We start from the raw sequence: 21,969 nt of genomic DNA, 5'->3' as shown, positions 1-21,969 counted from the left end.
CTTTTTACTGGCTGAAAGCATCCCAACACCACGATGCTGCCGCCGCCATGTTTAGCCATGGGGATGGTGTGTTCAGGGCAACGTGTAATGTTCGTTTTCTAACTTTCCCCTTTTGTATGATTAATAGAACAGCGTTCTGAGCTGACCTGGGTCCCTTGGTCTTCACGATGCTGTTTGTTCTCTTAACAAACCTCTGAGGCCAGAAACAGAACAGCTCCGTCTACACGGGTCGACTTTTACACTGCAAAAAGAGAACTAAAAATAAGTCGAATTTTCTTGAAATTAATGTATTTGCCCTTGATTTGAGCAGGTAAATAAGATTATCTGCCAATGGAATGAGTATTTTTACCCCTAAAATAAGATAATTAGATATACAGCACTTGAAATAAGATGATGGAGATGAATTGTCCGTATTTTAAGTGCAAAAATCTTATTCCATAGGCAAATAATCTTATTTACATGCTCAAATCAAGAAAAAATACTCTCATTTCAAAAAGATTTTTCTTATTTTTAGTTCTGTTTTTGCAGTGTAGCTACTAAGTAGATGACTTTTGAAGGTTGCAATGGGTTTTTATTTATTCAAGGGTATCTGAGCGAAGGAAGCAGAATACGAATGCACGCAAAACATTTCAAACTGGAAATTGATGTTTGCGGTTGTCAAGGTTCAATGGGTCAGACAACTTAAAAACACCTGATCACTTCAGGCCAAAGCGGTCCACGTCTCACTTTAAAACAGTTTAGAAATACAAAAGTAACGTTAAAGGTCTCTTAGCAACACATATTTAATACCTCTACATCATCTGGTAACAGTCAAATAACCCAGAAATGCGATATTGTAAAAAAGTGTAAGAAGTTCTGATTTTGCTTAGAGCCAGAAAGAAAAAAAACTCTAACGCAATCATTCCTGCGCCACTTCCTTTGTAAACCTTTAAAAACACAAAGCCACATCCCAACATTGTTTCCTGACATGAGATCACCGGAGGGCTGCAGGAATAAAACATTAATTCTGCATTTAAGGAGTGTGAGCTCACAGGGCGGAGTGCAGGACAAGAGGAGGAGGAGGAGGAAGAAGAAGAGGAAGAGGTCTGGAGGGCAGGGCTGGGAGGTGTGGGAGAGGGAGACGGTGCCATCTTGGCCGGGGTCAAAGGACACGGCCTTGCGGTCTGAGAGGTTGCAGGAGACTGCTGGAGAGAGAAAAAGAGCAACAGGATAAGGAACGCAGCAGCAGCAGCAGCGGCGGCATGCCTCGCAGACACGCAGAGAAAGGTCACGGTGGCGGGAGAGAAGATGGTGTGAGCATGATGGCCGTGGTAAAGACTGACACAGAGTCAAGCCGGAGAGGATCAGGATGTCATGCAGGCATTGGCTGTTCCCGTTATGTGATGTGTGAATGCAGAAAAAAAAAGGGAGGGGAATTGTGGAACATAGTACGATACGCTGGAAAACTGGAGTAATCCTAAAAGCAGGGTCAGGTGATGACTTTCCCCCAGAAAACGGCAAATAAAAAATGTCTCTATCAGACGACGAGACATCTGTCCGAAAAGCGACGATCCTAGGCTGCACGGCGAGTTAGTGGTTAGACAGCGTCCGTCACAGGTTCAAAAACGGGGATCTTTCTGCTTTAAATGCCTCAAGGCAGGGGGGAATAAATAAATACTGCTATTTCACCAAATTTAATCAATAACTGACTGAAAACACACTATTTAGTGATGCAAAGTGAGTTTTTTATTTTTTTTTACTGCAGCTCATAAGAACAGCAGGTATCTCAAAGAATTTCACAGGATTTACACAAAATTTTAAATACAAAATATAGGAAACTAAGAGCTTTCATTCAAAACATAAAAGCCACATTTCTTCCTTCTGCTGTTGATTACTACAGCTCTATTTATTTATTTTATATATATAGAATATTTACTGCCTTTTTGACATTGGTAAACCTCTTTAGAAATACAAACACCGCTCATGGGGCAGATTTTTTTTATTTATTGTAATTCCGGCCCTGTAGAGAGAAACACAAGAAGTTATCATCGACGCCGGTTGCCGGTCTAAAATACATTTTGCTCGTAGCTTGCTAACTGTGGTTTGTTTTAAAAAAGCAGCATTACCTTAACAACAGTGACAGACGGGGGGTCCTTTGGCTTGGAAACAACCACTGTTTGTGTTTTTTGCAAACAGAAACATTTTCAGCTCAATCTGCCTTTCTTGTCAGCCAGGGATAGCAACAAGTGGAGGAAGGGCTACGGCACGCAAACGTATGCCCAGCTATCGCGTCCACTGGCCAAGACGACCCAGGAGGGCTTCTGCTCTGACCTCTGGCACTCAGGCAAGAGAGAGAAACACCTCCACAAACACAAAGTGCCTCCACACTCACACGCAATCTTAGGAAAAGAATCAATAAAAGCAATAATGCAAAGAGAATATTGTTCAGGATGCAATTTCACCACCATTTTCTTTAAAAATGGTTGGTGTCAGACACTTAAAAATGTACATACGGTGTGAATCAGGGGCCGTCAAACAGCAGCCAGCAGCCCAAGCACAGTACTGGCACTCAGAGTGTGAATGCACGGCCCTTCAGACATGAATACCATTTCATCCAAGCAGGCCTTTGAGAGCGCAATATTATAAATATTGATATAGCTACAACAACTACGATTCCATATTTTGTGCAGTTTCACACTCAACGAAACTGCAGTTTCTTACACACAATAAAAAGGGAGGCAGTGCAATTGGGGGGTGGGGGGTGGAGAGGAGTAGGGTGAGAAGAGGAGGAGGGAGTTTCCCCTCCACTAAAAGTTTTGTACAGCTAAAGAGTTTGGGGGAAGTCGGTGTGTGCGGATGAGGGTAGTGGGGATGGGGCTGCGGTGGGTGCGGGAACGTGGGGGCGGTAGGAGCCACGGGGTGCATCCCACCCCGAGCTATGCCCCACTCGCGCTCACTCTCTCTCCCACACGAGCGCACAGGAGATCCAAAGCCTTGTTAGCTTTTTAAAATAATCAGGCAGTTGGATGATGAATGATTTAACAGGTATGGAAGGAAGGAAGCTCAGGATGCCTTCCGTTTCTCCCCTCGGGCTCATAGGAAGAGTGACAGGCCGACAGAGGGGTTGAGCTTTGGGAATAAACACCATTCCCTTTCATTTTGCTGCTACTCCTTTTCCTGTCGAGACGGCAACGCCGCGGCCCACTAATTTGTCAACAGAGTGACTGGGAGAGGCGACGACAATCTGCGACTCTCTTTTGAGCGGAGCGTGTCAGGATGGAGGCAGGTTGGCTGGCTGGAAGCGGAGTATTGCTACAAACGGGCACAGATCCCCAGCTACAACATCCTGACCAACTCACTCCCTAGCATTTTACACATTTTACACCTCTTCTTAATTCTCCTGAAGGTTTAGATGGAACCCTTTAATGAAAACAACCACCCAATACCCAGGTTAAAAACAGTTTATTCTACCTGCAAAGTTATATATGCTGCTGAATTTTAAAGTTCGGGTATAACAGAGTATAACAGTTTATTCTACCTGCAAAGTTATATATCCAGCTGAATTTTAAAGTCTGGCATTGCATGTTGTACAGAAACCCAGAGGACTTTGTTTAACAATTATGGAAGTGTTTTCCATAATTTATGCATTTTTCCTATGATTCATGTCCAACTTTCACTGCCATAGATGGACTTTTGAAACAAACTATAATATTATATACTGTGTATATATATATATATATATATATATATATATATATATATATATATATATATATATATATATATATTATATATACTATGAGATACTATAGAGATATGATAACTATATAAAGATAATAGTAGAGAGACGAGATAGATATATTAAATATCTATATATATATATATATATATATATATATATATATATATATATATAGTAATATACAACCATAATATCTTATTTTCAGTTTACACAGAGATTAGGAGGCACAGTAATCAGTGAATGAAACGCAGTAGGCTAACCAAAGTGTAATAACTATAAACAATGAAATGCCGCCCTCTACTGTCCACATTTTGTCTCTGCAGGTACTGATATGATGTGATCCCAAAAGCGTTGATTTAAAGTGTTCTGCAAAAATCAAAAGTATTCATTATATCACATTCCAACCACAAACTTCAATGTATTGTAGCAGGATTTAATGAAAAGGACTAAAACAAAGCATTGCATAATTATAAGAGGAAAGGGATTCTTCTGGCCACACTTCCATGAAGGACAGATTTCTGAAGCTCATGGCTAATAGTCGACCCCAATCTATTGGTTACTTCTCGACTTAATGCGACACTCTCTCCAAAGAGTTTTTCAAAACGTGGGATATTCTTTTTGACCTTGACCCGGCTTTAAATTTCTCCACCACTTTACCCCTGACCTGTCTGCTGTGTTCCTCCTTCTTCATGACGCTCTTTGTTCTTTAATGTTCTCTAAAAGAAACTGAGGCCATCACAGAACAGCTGGATTTATAGTAACTTCTGAAAGAAAATGGTTGCACTGCATTTTAATCCGGGGTGTCATAGTAAAAGGGGGCTGGATTTAAGAATGAAAAGATGTAATTAAAAATGAAAAATCAACGGATGGGTATTTTTTCAAAATATCATGAATTAATCTCAATCTTCTATGGGAATAATTAACCAATAAATGAAAAGTGTTTACGAGCAGATACATGCTTTTAGGCAACTTTGATGGACTCCAGATCCACACAGTTAATGCGTTAATTAAACATTTTACCAATAATGATAATATTATCAAATTTAAAAACACAATAAAAGACAGAGAAAATCCTAAATAGTCTGTTCTGAAATTGGACACCTGGCATGTGCTCTGGTGTCAGTAAAACCTCTGAGCTCCCAGGACCTTATCACTAAAAGCTATTACTTTCCAAAGGTGTGGATCCAGCCGCCTGAGTTCCAGCTTTCAAATGAATGATGTATCCACAGGTGATAATAATCAAATTCCTATTAATGATTCAGCAGCCTGTTAAATTTTGATGAGGGGACCCCATGGAGTCATTATAAAACCTTGAGATGTTAATTCGCCAATTAATCTCAATTGTATTCATGGATAAAATAATCAATTATATTCATTTGTTCTAATTAGGCATTTTAAGATATGAATCACATTGCAATTAGCGACTAGCGACTAAGCCGTGTTTTCATTCAAGGGGTCCGGGCCCAACAGAGTGAACCAAGATCAAAGTTTATCACATTCAGTCAGTCAAATTAGTTTTCACAAAGGTCACCGACTGTGACATTAGCCCAGATTATGCCGAGCTGAGGACACTGGGTAATGCCTTAAATTATCCTGTAGCTAAGAATGGTGGTTTCCCGTAGTAGAGCTGTACCTCAAATTTACAACCAAATGAAGATATTTTTTACACTTTACTGGTGTAGGTTATGGCATCTCTTTTCTTCTTCCTTTAAAGTGAACGGAAACTGTTCTCTACGTTTGATTCTTCAAGTGTGTGTTGGTCCACAAATTAAATCACTCTGGATTAACACGATTTACTTTTTGTTCTACACAGAGCAGCTGCTACGGGAAATCAACAACCTTAACTTAGCCATTCATTATAGCCGTTGTCTGTTTCCTCGGACAGGGAGAGTCCATCAAACCTCAACTTAGCAGCAACCCAGGGTACGGCTGTATTGATTCACTGGGTCTCTGCAAATTTGTCATGGAAGAAAGAAGGAAAGACATGAAGGAAGGAAGGACACAGGGAAGGCGGAAGGGCACAAAGAGGATGGTTAAAAAGGAGAAATGATGGGAGCATATGAAGGCGCGTATGAAAGAGAAGATGGCAGGAGAATGGAAGGAAGGAAAGAGATAAAGGCATGAGGGAAGGAGAGAAGGATGGAAGAAAGGTCTAAAAGGAGAGAAATAAGGAAAGATGCAAAGGAAGTAGGGGAAAAGAAGAGTAGGATGAGAGGAAGGAGAGACAGAGGGAGGGATGATGGAATAAGTAAGGACACGAGGAGGAACAGATAGGACACTGGAAGGAAGGAAGGAAGGAAGGAAGGAAGGAAGGAAGGAAGGAAGGAAGGAAGGAAGGAAGGAAGGAAGGAAGGAAGGAAGGAAGGAAGGAAGGAAGGAAGGAAGGAAGGAAGGAAGGAAGGAAGGAAGGAAGGAAGGAAGGAAGGAAGGAAGGAAGGAAGGAAGGAAGGAAGGAAGGAAGGAAGGAAGGAAGGAAGGAAGGAAGGAAGGAATAATGTGCGGAGATAGAATTTTTATTCCATACTTAGTAAGTAAAGATTTTCTTGAAATTAGTGTATTTTTCCTTGATTTGAGCAGCTAAATAAGACTATTTGCAAATGGAATGAGTTCTTTGCACTTAAAATAATAACAATTCATCTCCATCATCTTATTTCAAGTGCAGGATAGCTAATAATCTTATTTTAGTGGTAAAAATACTCAATCCATTGGCAAATAGTCTTAATTACCTGCTCAAATCAAGGAAAAATACACTAATTTCAATAAAATGTTACTTACTTTTAGTTCCCTTTTTGCAGTGTCCAAATTTATCCAGACCAGGAAAATACTGAGGTCAAGTTTGCACTGACACCCTCTATGATGTAAAGACACACTGAATATACCATATTATGCTGCCTAAAACGTATCTTCTATCTTAGTTTATTAGGACCTGATGAAGCATCCAGCAGTCCCCTTAATTAGAAGATGCCTCGACTCTTAAACTGTTAGATAATAAAGTGCCAGAGGATTTTATTATTATGCCCCCACAGAGGAAAGCAAGGCCTCCATCTCCTGCGAACCTACAGTGCCTTGCAAAAGTATTCAAAAGTTCAAAAGTATTCCGTTTTTCATGTTCTGTATATCCCCACAACCTGGAATTAAAATATATGGTTTGAGGGTGTGCATTGTTTTCCTTTGCAGAATATGACTTTATTATTATTTTTATATTGCGCAGCAAATAACAAATGGGGAAAATAAAAGGAAACTTCAGGGTGAATAACTCTACCCCCACCCACTCATCCCCACTCCCCCAAAAGTCATTTTACAGAACCAAATGAGACTCAATGAGCTTGTCACGTCTTACCACTGGGACTTTTGTCTATTAATCAAGGTTAAACTATTCCAGCTCCTTCATGTTGGGTTGTTTTTACTTTTGTGAACAGCAATCTTCAATTCTAACCACAGATCATCAATTAGACTAAGCCGAAGGCTTTGACTAGGCCTTATCAACACATTTAAAAGTTTTCCCTTCAACCACTCAAATGTTGCTTTAGTAATGTGCTTCGGGTCACTGTCCGGCTGGAAGGTGAACCTGAATCCCAGCCTGAAATCACAGGCAGACTGACAAGTTTTGCTAAGAAAATCTCTGTGTTTTGCTCTGCCCATTTTACCTGCTGCTAAAAAAAAACATCACCGCAGCGTGATAATGCCAGCACCTTCCTCCATACATTCAGGGCGTTGCAAACGAGCCTTTGGGAAAACTCAAAATGTGCCTTCCTGTTTTTAACACTAAGTAACGGCTTTCTGCTGGCCACTCTTCCATTAAGCCCAGCTCTATGGCGTGTAGGGCCTATCGTGGTCCTATGGACAGATCCTCCAGTCTCTGCTGTGGACCTCTACAACACCTTCAGGGTTACCTTTGGTCAAAGATTTGGATATTTTTATAACCCTTGTACCCATCTCCATGTCCCAGGGCATACATGATATCCAAGGGCAATTTAGAGAGAGCAATTAACATCATGTTTGCCATGCAGAAAGACCCCAGGTCGGGATTCAAACCCGGCACCAGGGTTTAATGTCATTTTACAAAATACGTCGACGTGTTTAGCTCAGACTGATCAATAAAAGATATGTAGATTTTGATGCAGCACTGAGAAATTGTTGGCCCTTCAACTATATGGAGCGACGGTGGCGTAGAGGTTAGGGAGTTCTTCCTGCAATTGGCGGGTGGCCGGTTCGATCCCCCGCTCTGACTGTCTCCGTCGTTGTGTCCTTGAGCAAGACACTTCACCTGCATTGCCTGCTGGCGGTGGTCAGAGGGCCTGGTGGCGCCGGTGAATGGCAGCCTCGCCTCTGTCAGTCTGCCCCAGGGCAGCTGTAGCTACTAATATAGTTCACCACCATCAGGGTGTGAATGGGTGAATGATTAAAATTGTAGTGTAAAGCGCTTTGGAGGTCGTCATTAGTTAAAGCGCTTTACAAGCCATTTACCATTATATCCTTAATTGCTGCCGATAAGATGATAAAAACACTGCTCCTCCACAGTAAGAGCAAAAACTGAAGGTGTAGGTTTGGAGATGTTGCAGATCTTGGTAAAACGTACCAGTGTAGATGTGATACCTGTGGCCATATCACTGTATACGGACGGACAAGGAAGGATGACAGAAAAAACAAAAGGCGTTGTAGTGTTACGCTCATGAAGGAGTTCAAGCGCTGTATTCTCCAGGTATAACTGGGTTTATTCACCACCAATCCTACTAACAGATGAAACGTTAAATTTTTTATAAGTAATAGTTTCATAATTTCATTTTCACCTTATTTTTCGGACTATAAGGTGCATTTAAAATCCTTACATTTTCTAATAAAATTGATGGTGCGCCTCATAATCCGGTGCACCTTATATAGCCTATGATACTGGCCGATTTTTTATGTGGTACAATGGGCACAAAAATCTGTTAAAATGTGTAAGCACGACTTCGGTTAGCAACGAAGCTGCTCCGCTCAATGGACATTCAGAGCATTACGGTACACTGTGCCACTACCTGATTGGACCCCTGAGCTGTCTACAAGACTGCCTGACTGGAATGTCTAAACTAGAAGTGCATTCATGTAAGGCAGAGTATGCGCTAGCAACAATAAACCTAGTAAGTTAATTCACTATAAAGGTTAGGTTTATTTTGAAACAGGGTAGTGCAGTCCAACTACTCTGTCCTCCCGACAGAGACGGATAGCTCTCCCCCTCAACAGAGAGCTGTGTACATGAAGGGGCGGAGTGATATTACACACTTGGGAAGAACATTTAATGCACCTTATAATCTTTATAAATAGACACACATAGACACTTTAATTCACAGTGCGCCTTATAATCCGGATCACATCTAAAAGCATCTAAAGAAATGAGAAATGAAATAATCAAGTCATTTGATTAAGTCTAGTAAGAGCCACATACTTACAGTTTCTGTCCTTACCATGAGTGCAAAAGCGAACCATGCCAGAGATATTGCATACAACAGAACAAAGGATGTCATGGAGAACAATCAAAAAATATATACATATATGTATTCAAATACCAAAACCCATTAACCTATTTCACCTTTTTTTTCTGCATCAGTAATTGAATGATGTATCTAGCACTGAGCTCTGGAGGAGAGTCTCACCTGTGGAGCTGTGACTCTGAAGGACGTCCCCGTGGTTGGGGCAGCAGGTCTCGGGGAGCTGTTGTTCTGGGCCTGAGCCTGAGCCTGAGCTTGAGCCAAAGCCTGCTGAGGAACCATCACCAACTGGCCCAATTCAGTTCGTACCAGCACCATTCCTGCAGGGCAGCAAGGAGCGACAATTAGCGCCACAGCAATATTTCAACACATCTTCTCAGCTATGCATAAAAACAGTCAGGTACTGTACGCTGACTCAGACAGCCATGGACCAGTCCTTGGTTATGTTGCCATACCCACATAGATGGCCATCTTCGCTACTCTTAATTCTTCTCTAGAGGATTTTCTTTTGTGTGTTCTTGCCATTTTCTCGCCTTCCTGCAATTTCCATCCCTTTGCTTTTCTGTAAGTACCTGTACCTGTAAGTAGCACTGCATGTTTAATGCTGTGCTAATCATGATAAAAATCCATCCATCCATCCATCCATTGTCTAACACGCCTATCCCTTGTGGGGTCACGAGGGGTGCTGGTGCCTAGCTCCCCGTGAGAGGCAGGGTACACCCTGGACAGGTCGCCGGTCTATCGCAGATAATAATAATACATTTTATTTTAAAAAAGACCCTTTCAGAACACTCAAGGACACTGTACATAATAAGCAGACTAGTGTGCAGTGCACCATGTTTCTTATTCTTTTTGCGCTTTCTGAACCTTCAACCCTCTTGGTCAGCTGCGCTTCGTCTGGATCTCCACGAAATTTCAAAAAAAGGAATTTCATTTAGTGACCTAACACACTTCATACAATTAGAGAAAATAAAATATACTCTAAGGGGATCCAAGGACAAATTTTTCTCTGTCTGGGGTCCGATATTGACACATTTAGGTAAACTTAAAACTGTGCCCACTTAATGATCCTCTGGCAGTCATCCTGCGTTTGAATCTGTGATTTTGATTAAACCCAAGTGTACCATGTTTTGTGAGGTGCACAGCCTTTTTAAATATTTTTTTTGTTTAAATTTATCTTCAATTTACTTTTTTTATTTATATATATATATATATTTTATATAATATACTTTTTTTTTTTTACACTGCTCTTGTCTATTTTTGTATTACCTTCAATTATCTACTCTTGCTGGATTGGTGTCAAATGTTCTTGGGATGGGGGATTAAAATATAAATATGAGCATCATGTTTCTTGTAATTGAAATTATATAATGTATCACTGATGCTCAATAAAAAAAAGTATTAAAAAAAGGAATTTCAGGGTGTCCGTCTTTCTGACAGCCACCAACTTGCCGTTTGCAGTGAACTTTTGTTACATATACATCTCTGATTAAAGTTTAGTGGTGAGATTGTTATGGTCCCCTGTTGCTCTACCAGGTGTAGCTGGGTGTAGGGCGGCTAAATCCCTGGACCACTTTTCATTGGCTCATAACTCATAACCAAGGTAGAGTAGAACATGAGCAGTGAGTGAGGTGTTTTATTAATAATAATAATAAAAATAATAATAATAATGCATTTTATTTATAGGCGCCTTTCTCAACGCTCAATGTCACCTTACAGAATCAACAATAAAACACTCAATCCAATAAACATTGAATCAACAAAGAGCAGGAATAAAATAAAAAAAGAGCATGAGAAAGGATGGGATCCTTACAATCAAATTAAATTTAAAAATTATAAAGAGTGTGCCTGTCTAAAAAAATATGTTTTTAAGTGAGTTTTAAAAGTAGTTATGGACGTGGAGTGTTGAATGTAGCGGGGCAGCGAGTTCCAAAGATATGGGGCTGAATAACTGAGAGCTCTAAACCCCACAGTAACCAGACGAGCATGTGGAAAGGATGAGCTGAATGGAAGAAGAGGACCTGAGAAAGCGAGAAGGTATCTTCATATGAAGGAGCTCAGTGAGATTTAACTCTTAAAAGGAGGGATGAAGTTTCATGGCGAGATCAAGGTCTATTTTAAGACTTTTCTTTGAGGTCTGACCTGCTGATTCAGGTTCTGAATAACTTTTTTTTCCCCCTGAAGAAAAGTAACGCATAAAAGAGCCAAAACTGCACTGCAGGTTCGTCTATGTAGGTAGGAGGTGTGAAATGAGCGGTAAATGGAGAAAACTATGAAATCATCCACATCTACTCATGAAAGCGTCCCTCTGTCTTTATGAAACTCACAAAAAAGTGCACCAACGCACATGCAGTTAATGCAAATATTTATAGCCTAATAAGAGAAAATAAGATACAAAACACCTTTATCGTCACTCAATGGGGAAAATCGGGCATGACGGTGTTCAATGACTGTGGAAGAACCTCAGTGCCGGTTCTTTTGGACCTCAGTGCAGCATTTGACACTGTTGATCACTGAATTTTATTAGAGCATCTGGAAAACTGGGCTGCTCTTTCTGGTATAGCATTTGACTGGTTTAAACAGGAACTTTAATGTGTCAGTAGGTAACTTTAAATCAGAGACTACAAAAATTACACGTGTGGTCCCACAAGGTTCTATCTTGGGGCCCCTCCTATTCAGTATCTACATGCTCCCCTTAACTCAAATTATAACAACAAACAAGATCAGTTTCCACAACTATGCGGACAATACACAATGATACATTACAATGTCATCAATAAACCTATTAGAGCATTGGCTAGATGCATAGAACAAATCAGTACATGGATGGGCCATACTTTTCTCAATAAAAACAAAACTGAAGTAATACTTTCGGTCAAGAGTTACCACACAGCTTCAGTTACTACAGCTAGAAACCACAGGTCAGAGCCAAACTCTTGGCGTTATGATGGACTCAGACCTTAACCTTCAGAGGCACATAAAGAGAGTTACTAAAAGTCAGCCTTCTGTCACCTGAAAAATATTTCCAGGATTAAAGGACTAATGTCCCAGAAGGATCTGGAAAAACTCATTCATGCATTTATTTTTAGTCGAATTGATCACTTCAACGGTGTTTTCACAGGTCTGCCTAAAAAGTGGATCAGACAGCTGCAGCTGATCCAGAATGCTGCTGCCCGCGTCCTCACTAAGACTAAGAAAGTAGAGAACATCACCCCAGTTCTAAAGTCCTTACACTGGCTCCCTTTATCTCAGAGAATAGACTTTAAAATACTTCTGTTAGTCTATAAATCACTGAATGGCTTAAATACATCACAGACTTGTTATCGGTGTATCAACCCTCCAGACCACTCAGGTCTTCTGGCTCCAGCCTACTCTGCATACCTAGAACCAGAACCAAACATGGAGAAGCAGCATTTATTTCCTATGCTCCACTTATCTGGAACAAAACTTCCAGAAAACTGTAAAAGTGCTGAAAGCCTAAGTTCCTTTAAGTCAAGGTTAAAAACACATTTGTTTAGGACTGCCTTCAACTGTTCTAGTTAAACTGTTTTACTGAAACATCATTAGTTTAAGTTTGTAGTCCAACTGTTTTTAAAATCATTTATATTTGCTTTTAGTTTCCATTTTTCCCTTGTTTTATTTTGTTTAAATTGTCCTACATTTTATTCCATTTGACTTGTTTTTATTCTGTTTTTATTTTCCTATGTTTTAATCATTTAAAGCACTTTGCACTGCCTTGTTACTGAAATGTGCTATACAAATAAAATACCATTGCCTTGACAGTGGCAAAAACACACAGTTATATTTGAGATTAGTAATCAATAACAAGCCAATTTAAAGTTCAGTTCTAAAGCAAAAGAGAATTAACATAACAGAAAGGCAAAAAAAAAAAGAAAATATGGCACTATTATTGATGATACGCCATATTCAGAAAAAAAGCAATATCCAAGATAAATAGAAGAAAGACAGCAGCTGATTTACAGAACGATGTTGAGAAAAACCATGCAATACGTTTGGCCGTACAAGCAAACACCTCAAAGTAGCTAAAGCGTGTGCAAATGGACATTAGTATCTGAGCTGTAGTGTAAACGATTCCTGATCAGATCAGAACCAGTGCAACCATTAGCATGTTGTAAACACTTTACTGAGTCTGTTTTAAGCAGAAGAGTCTATAGAGTCTAACGGCCGCTGGGATTTCAAGGTAAAAATATCTGATTCTGATCTCTGGCTGATTTACTGATGAATCTCAGTTTAAAACATGAATAGTTTGTCAGAGTTTATTATCATTAACATCTGCAAATTCACTGCCTATTAACAGAAGGTTGCAAATCGATCCAGGCCTTTCAGTTAGCTTGGTGCACCCCCCTATTATTCAAGCTTTTATTTCATGCTAACAAAGCAACACATCTTTCCCTACAGCAGTACAACCGTTGAACAGTTCCAATGCCAGGTCGAGTTTAGCTAACATGGGTAAATAATAAGGTTAACCTCATAATCTAGCCCTGCTATCACACTATTAGACTAAACTGTTGTTTTTGTTTGAGTTCAGACGACTCAAAGCAGCATTCAAGAGCAGCACAGAAACCCTTGTGGCTATATGGAGTTGCCCAATCAATGAAACCGCTAAATGATGTCTAAGAAAATAATACATCTATTAGTTACACTGTGGTTTTCATTTGGAAAAATTGGTTTGAAATGCAAAGTACATGTTTGAATAAGAGTAGTAGTTGAAACCTTTTTAAATTAATAATTTCTCAAAAGTATTTAAAAGGTATGGGACTGCAACAAAATGCATACAGACTAGTTTTGCAAGCTGGTATCAGAGCCCCTGAGTGAATTTAATAACCACAGTCACTTCTATTTGCCGACCAGTCCAGCTCAAAATATTTCTCTGTGGATTGTCAGGTTTCCATCTGCCAGTGAGCTAAGCTGGCAGACTTTTTAAATGTGATTTTACCAAATTTTTAATACCAATTCCTGGTATTAAACACTGGCTTGTTTGATTGTTCTGGGCACAAAGCATTTAGATTGTTTCCCCCACTGAGGACAAGAGTATCCTGTGATTACTGTTGGATCTGTTCTTTTTAATTATTTTTAGGGAAAATTTTAATGAAACTTGGTGAAGACTTGGAACATTAGTATAGTACAATTTCCTACCAAAAGGCTAAGTTTGTTACAGAAAGGAATCCATTTGATTAACTGCAGCGAAACTGGCCTCAGTGGTAAAAGGTCCTGGTTTCAACAGGCATCTAACAAGACCTTCCTTGCAAAAGTCTTATAAACGTTTTCACATTTTGCCATTTTGTCTTTTTCTGGTAATTTACGTAACAGACTGACAAAATAATACAAGTCACTTTCCCCGTGGTAAAGGAGCTATGATAGGAAGCATAAAGGCTCCTCTTCCTGTCTCCTTTTTTACTGACTGCACTATTCGGACAGCACTTATGATGGTGAACGCTGGCGCACTTCTGCTTTGGCTAAAGAGTCCTTTTAACCCAATTCAACCCTTTCGGATGCTGCCCCTCACTGGCGCTAGGGAGCCACAAGCAATCCCACAATCCTTTGCGTGATATGACATATAAGCACAGCCCACCTCGTGGAAATTAAGGAAAACATCCGGAGAGAAGAGAGCGCACACTTTTAAGTAGCACCATTTACCCTTTCACGTATTACATGACTTGTTGGTCGGCCACGTGGATAAGCCTCTGGCCATCTCCGACTTTGTTGCCTACAGCAAATAAGATCCGATAGATTGTGCAAGTGTAGCGGCAAACTTTTTGTAGTTCTTTTTCGGAAGGCTGTAGGCCCGGATTTGACTCTCGTCCTCCATGTGCGTTTCCGTCGCGTAACGATGTGGGTTTAAGGGTGTCAAAAATCGGCACGGCAGTCGGAAGCTCCTTTCCCTCCCCACAATAGTGTTCTTACTGTTGACCCCATGAAAAGTCAAGGAACAGGAGAAACCCATTAAAGTTGCTGTTTTAATGTCACAAAATATGAAAAAGTACAAAGGATGTGAATACTTCTACAAGGCCCTGTAGGTATTAGTGCAGGCATGCATGGCTGTGTCTTTGCATCGACCCTCTGACCGGCGCGCTCTCTGCGACTCTTAGGACAAAGCGGGTGCATGCTCCGGGGCTCAAACGTTCAGCTTTTGCTTTGAGACATTTTAAACCGACTCTAATTTATAATTTTGCTCTCAGTACGCAGGACTTCTGGCATATTTTCAAGACGTCTTGATCCAGAGTTCTTCATGCAACAAACCCTCAACATCAAGATATTCTTGAAATTTTCTTTGGATGCTTTTTCATGGGCAGCTCTAGAGAGGGCCAGTGCCCCTGTAAAACTAGACCTGGCGCCTGCACTGTGGGCATAACACTAAATAAATGTTTATGGCACAGAAACCATAACCGACTGGCTCCTTGGACCAAGTTCAGTTTTTTACCTTTAGAGTTTAACTTTTTAGGTGTTTCACTTTAGCTTCAGCCGTACTGAGACAGTTTAGAGATTTCATCGGATAGATCAGCGTCTGCAACCAGCAGTTCCAGAGCCACAACTGGATCTTTGGCTCCCTCAATATGTAAAGGATAAAATACTGCCCAGTTTATTTGTTTCATTCTTTTTTTTTCTGTGCCCCTATGAACATAATGCTGGACCCTACCTGGTAAATTTGGTCTAAAACTGCCACTGTGCTTTTTCACTCAGTTTCTTTCCAGTCTTTCTGCCCCAACCATGGCAACATGCAGCAAAACGGGTTGTTAAAATGAGAAACGAGCACAACCGACTCAAAAAAAAAAAAAAAAAAAGAGACACTTTCCACACATTAAGCTGTATTGCAGCGTCCCACCTGATAAATCTGAAAGATATAACTTTCAGATCAGAAACAAAACAATATAAAATATAGAACAAAAAAAAACTTTTTTTAAGATGTCCAAAACGCTTTAAATTGTTTCTTTTTTTTAATTGTACGCTGACATTTTTTGATAAAGGCAACCATTAAGCACAGCACATTTAGTCAATGGGGTAAAAGAAAAATGTTAAAAAGAATATGTTTATATAATATACGGAGTACAACAGATATATTGGCACCGCTGCTCCCAAAGCATGACGCTGCCATCACCACTGATCACTGCGAGATGGTGTGTTCAGTTTGCATCTCGGTAGAAAGGAGAACCATAGTCTTCCCATTTAACATTCCCTGCAGTCATTTCTCTCTAAATCTTCCCTTTTCTTCTGCTCAATCCCACGTGTTTTCTATAGGATTTGGCTCTGGGGACAGAGGCGATTGTGGAAGAGGGTTTATTTTGTGTTTGTATATAATGAAACATTTCTGTGTCAAACAGGCCACATGTTTTGGATCGTTGCCCTGCTGCAAGACCCAATGACACCCCATTTTCAGTTTTTCTCTTACGGTCTACAAAAAGTTGCAGTGTTCGTGACGGCATGCACTCCAACAAGGTTCTTGGGGCCTTGAGAAGAGGAATAGTCCCACGGCATCACAGCTCCTCAGCAGTGGGCGTGGGCTGCTTTCCCACATAAATTCCTCCTTAGCAGTAAGCAAGACCTACCTGGTTTGCTTGTTGCCCATAAAACCTAAATATGAGTTTCATCTGACCAAAGCACAAATTAAGTTTGAGGTTTTTTTTTATTAAAATTTGTGATGGTGGGGGTGGAAAAAAAAATGTCTGGCCATACCATTTAAATATTCGGTTAGCATCTAGAAAGCATCTAATTGTCGTTATGGAGATTTGACGTCCCCAAGATGCCCCTATTTGCTGTGGCTCTCCAACAGTAAGCTGTGAGATTTTTTGGTGGCAAGAAAAACTTGAGTCCTCGTTCAGCCTTCTTTGTGACCGTTCCAAGTCATTTTAAAAGGGGACCTATCACGCAAAATCTACTTTTTAAGCCCCTAAATACATTTTGTTATGAACTTGGAGACTCTAGGAGTACAGAAAAGTTTCATTTACTCTCTCCAGGTGCTGCCTAGATCTGTTTGGGTCATATTTTTCAAGCTGCTCAGTTTTCTCTATTCACTATTATTTTATTTTATATAATAACATCACAGTATTTGCTGTGGAGCTTCCGGCAAACCATTTTCGATTGCCAATTAGTTTAGTTTTTTCGCCATGATTTGGTAGCCTAAGCTCAAGGATGCCGAAGCTATACGTGGATAAATCAAAATATTTGGCTGTTGGGTGTATTAACCAACACAATTCATCACCGTCCACCAGCATACCAAAAAAAAAAAAAAAAAAAAAAAAAATGGACGAACTGGGTGGAGTGGATCGCTCTGCGACCTGGAGGGGGGGCGGGGTGCAGTGCCTCATTTGCATTTAAAGAGACGGCACCAGAACAAGTTGCTCTCAGACGCCGCTCAGAACAGGAGCAAAAGACGAGCTGGTGGGGCAACAAGAATGAGGAATTCAGACCAAAGCATTGCAGTTCCACTTTATTTAGACCACAATTTAAATGCGAAAAGGAAGAACTTCAAGCATAGTATGACCCCTTTAAACTTATTAATAACTGCTCAAAATGTACCGTTAAGCCCAAATTATTAATACCCCTGGCAGATATATAGATTTAAAAGTTTCATCAAGATGTTTGTTCAGAAATGCAAGAAGTATCTTAAGTATGCGAGAAGTATCCATTTAGAATATATATTTTTTTCTTCTTTTTTTTTTTCATTTAAAAAATACATTTCAAAATTATTAAAGGGACTAATCTTTATTGCCATTACAGTAAATCAAACACTCCTTATATTTGCAGAGCAGTTTCCCCCCTCCCCTCTTTCCATTAGGATTTATCTCAGGTGAGAGGCTCCAAGTCTTTGAGGTCGGAAGGCCTTCTTGCCATCACCCTAATCTTTAGCTCGCTCCCATTCATCAGATTCAAGTCAGGACTCTGGCTTGACCAATACAAAACATTAACATTTCTTTCAGTGAGAAGAAACAATTTGGTTAAATTAGGGGATTACTTTAAACCTACATCTGACCGGGTTATGGATGAATTGAGATTTAACTGAGAATATGTACAACTTTAGGCAAGTTGCTGCTTTCTTGTTACTGTTTCCACAAATCAGTGCTACTTCACTGGTTCAGAAACTGGCCTCCATGTAACATATTTGTACCCCAGGGGAACTGGAGATATACATTTAATTTAGTTCTTAGAACTTCTACTGAACTCAAAAAAAGATTATAGCTTAAATTACAACAAAATATATTTTAGTTACATTGTTTTAAAGTTATTGTTCTCAGAATGTATACCACTGGTGGCAGTGGTGGGCTACCTTTGCTGGCATTTTAAGAAAACAATTGGCAATAACTACTTTTAAGATTCAGGTATGAAGCAAACTGGTGATAAAGAAAAGCTCTTAAGCCTAAACTGTCTTAAAAAAATGCAGTTAAGGCACATTGATCTTTGCATTTAACACGAAACTTCTTCAAAAGTGAAAATATTTCTCTCCACAGTAGAAACTAAAACAGATGACAGATGAGGGGAGAACCAGGAAGTGCTAGTAATGTTTATTGTTTCGCTCCATTTAATTCTGAAGTCAGAAATGAGATAAAACAATATTTATAGCCAAACAGCAAGTACATGGAGGTCAACCGTATTTAGCCATTTTTTTACATGATCGAGAAAAGATTGCAACGTGAACTTGACCTGCATTAGGTTTTGGTTACACTAACACATTTGCACTTTTAAACAGGGAATTGTACATCAATATAATGCTAGATGAGAAAAATGTCATTATTAATCCGTCAAGTCCAGCAATTTTAAGGGAAGTCAAGTCAGTGTTTAGCTTATAACTGTTATTAATATTGTATTACATATAATTTGTTAATTAAATTTGTATTTGATATTTAAGTTTGTATTTTTATTATCTTAGAAACTATACTTTTAGTTTGAAACCATGATTAAGGAAGCTTTTTAATGCAGAATAAATAAATAAATAAATACATAAATAAATAAATAAATAATCTGTTTTATCTATACTGGCCAGCTCTACTCGTGGGATTTGCTCTTTTTTAACCTATTGAGTGGACTAATTACAATTAGCAACACAAGCCAATAGCAATGTATGCCTCTGTTTTCTATGCATTAAAACACTATAGTTACACATTCACTACCAATATGACTTTGCTTCACATTTTATGAGATACAAACTACAAAAGAACAAATACACTATTAGTGCAACAGTAAGTATACTTTAAATGCAGTGCCACCATATTGGATGTTGAGGTCAGGGTTGGTGAGAAAGATCTGGTTTCCTGCTTCCCCCCAAACTTCAAACTTGGAATGTTTTACTTTGAACAATTAGAAATGGAGAAGAATTTTCCTGTTTTTGTGAAGAAAAAAAAACTAGGAGGTGATAAAATGCAGCAAAAAACAAACAAACTGTGAAATAACCCTTTAAATTAGCTCTGCAAATTCGATACCAATAGTGGCATTATTAGCCAACACTAGAGATGCCCCATAAAGACATGGCACCCTGGGCAGGAAGCCATACTGCTCATAACACCACCACCACTCAGCTTTTGTTAAAGAAAAAAAACTTTGTTTTACAGATATTGTTGAGAGTGCCAGTAATTGTGATGTAACTGATAATTTCCTTCATATCAATGATTTAATGACGATTTCCAACTGAATAAATCCTTTCGCCTCAAAAGTTGTCCTAATGGCTACGTTACAGGAACGAAACATACATTTATTTAAAAAAGGCAGCGCACGTCTTTAACAAGAGGCGACACTAAATGGGGGTGACGGAATAAAGAGCTTCCCTCAAACATTTACGCGAACGCACTGGACAACAGGGAGAACGCGCCTTTCCCTCCAGACCCTCCAAACCCAAAAACCCTTACCCGGTGGGATGGTAAAGCCAGGGGGCAGCTGAATGGTGGTCTGCTGTTGGGACGGTCTGACAATCAGCTGGGGGGCTACAATCCTCTGAGGCGCCGCGAGCCCTGGACGGGGTTGAGGCTGCGCAGCGGGGGCCACGGTGGGTGTTGGAGAGGGGGCCGTCGGCCTGACCGTGCTCATGGTGGCGGTCACAGACGTGGTCTGAACTGCTCCGCAGACAGCCGCGGTCGCCATGGCCGTGGCACACACAGCTGTTGGCGCAGAGCTCAGAGGCTGGGTCACGGTGGTGGTGGTGGTGGTGGAGGAGGTGGTGGTGGTGGGAGCAGCTGCGGTCGTCGCTGGTGTGGCGACGCAGGGCGCAGGCGGTGAGACGGCGTTAATTGTCACTGCGCTCACACCACCAACCTGGCTTTGCGCTACTATGCTGGACTGACAGCCGTCCGTTTTGGAAGCTCCTGCGTCCGTGGCCGCTTTGGCGAGATCTCCCGCGGGAGGCGAGGGGGTGGGCGGCTCTATCCGTGCGCCCTGCTGGACCAGCGCCGAGACGCTGGTGCCGTTGCCGTTCTGGGCTATGCTGGCCACGATGTGACTCGGGAGTCTGCGCAAGGCGATGGTGGGAGTCCCCCGGTCCAGAGCAATAGCCGACCGGCCCACGGGGAGGTTCGCGTTGGACAGGGTGAACGTGGAGGTGTTGATGGAGGAGGAGGCGGCGGCCGGTCGCGTGGAGTTTGGCGGAGTTGCGCCGGGGTCCGCCGGGCTGACGGTTCCGTCGGTCGCCGCCGTGATGCTGCTCCGCCGCGTCGTCACCGCTGCGCCGTTCAAACTCTTTATCCGCGCCGAGGGGCTCCTTCTCGGCGTCGCGACGCGCTTCCTCGGCGCGCTGGCCTCCGCCGGCGCCTCACCTGCGCCCGGGCTACTAACCTTCGCGCTCCGACCGGCTGCGGTGCTGCTGATGCTGTCCTGCGGGGATGCCAAAGTTGACGCGCCAGACGCAGTCAGCGGTGTGATGGATGCTCCATGTGATTGAACGCCGCTGCTGGTGGCGCTCACACGGGCAGCCGGAGTGGCGGCAGGCTCGCCGAAAGAAGCGGAGCAGCTCAGCGACGGAGAGGTGACAGCTTTATCCGGGCTGGCGTCCTTAGAGTTCACCTCCTGGCGCATCTCGGGCTTATTCCGCCGTCCAGGTTGTTGTTGTTGTTCCAGTGTTGTGGTACTCACTGGAGCTGGGAGCGTTTTTCCTAAGTGATGGTTAGCAGGGGCCACGGAGCCAGCGCCTCCGTTTTCCTCTGCTTTCCCCGCTGAGTTGCTCTGCCCAGCCAGCTGAGACTCCAACGAGCCCACCAGGTCGCTCACAGCCTTCTCATCCACCTCTGAAAAGAGCATATCTTCCAGGGGGTCGGAGGCGCCCGCCATCTCTGCGCATCAGATAGCAGCTTTATAGCTGCCACACTGCGCCTGCGTGTTACTAGGCATTGTGGGAATGAGGCTAACGTCATCAGACGAGGGGGAGCTCTACGGGAGGTTTTCTTTAACCCTCCAGGGTCCCTGGGCATTTCTGTTTATTATTTCTTTTTGGGTTGTTGGTTTTTTTGTTGCTAATTTTATCTAAATAAATTGCACAACATGTCTTGTTTGTCAACCAGTCAGATTGTCTATTTGGGGATGAATTTGATTTATTCATGTCATATGAAATTTAAATTTAAAAAAGGCATTTTTGACAATTTTGTGCTATTGACTCGCATCCAGAACGCAATTTTACTTCACTTTTACTTTGAATTTTACTTTCACTTCCAAATACTGTTTTTCATTTCTTGGTGTTCAAATCCTTTCGATTTCATGTTTTATAGTTTTACAGTATAAGCAATGATGTGTGTCATGCATTATGCAGTTAATCCAAAATGATAATCCTGTCAGATTTGAATTATA

The 21,969-nt window shown here is 41.2% G+C and overlaps 1 protein-coding gene across 6 annotated transcripts in view; it reads right to left on the bottom strand.

The window, feature by feature from the left end:
* Positions 1-21,969, bottom strand: part of LOC105919702 (transcription initiation factor TFIID subunit 4) — a 140,261-nt gene extending 118,292 nt beyond the window's left edge. For 2 of the 6 annotated variants that reach the window (XM_036136462.1, XM_036136463.1), the window contains exons 1-3: positions 20,046-21,967; positions 9,355-9,509; positions 1,032-1,184 (exon numbers count right to left, since the gene is read on the bottom strand). In XM_036136462.1, the coding sequence (XP_035992355.1) occupies positions 1,032-1,184; positions 9,355-9,509; positions 20,046-21,456 (1,719 nt within the window). In that variant the 5' untranslated portion in view covers positions 21,457-21,967. Of the gene's footprint in view, positions 1-1,031; positions 1,185-9,354; positions 9,510-20,045 lie in introns of all 6 variants that reach the window. The other 4 variants (XM_036136465.1, XM_036136466.1, XR_004930942.1 and 1 more) reach the window with 3 other exon arrangements.

The sequence above is a fragment of the Fundulus heteroclitus genome, chromosome 4 (genome assembly GCF_011125445.2).
Source record: "Fundulus heteroclitus isolate FHET01 chromosome 4, MU-UCD_Fhet_4.1, whole genome shotgun sequence".
NCBI classification, from domain to species: domain Eukaryota; kingdom Metazoa; phylum Chordata; class Actinopteri; order Cyprinodontiformes; family Fundulidae; genus Fundulus; species Fundulus heteroclitus.
Note: the sequence above shows the minus strand (reverse complement) of the source record. Positions and strands in the feature narration are given on the sequence as shown.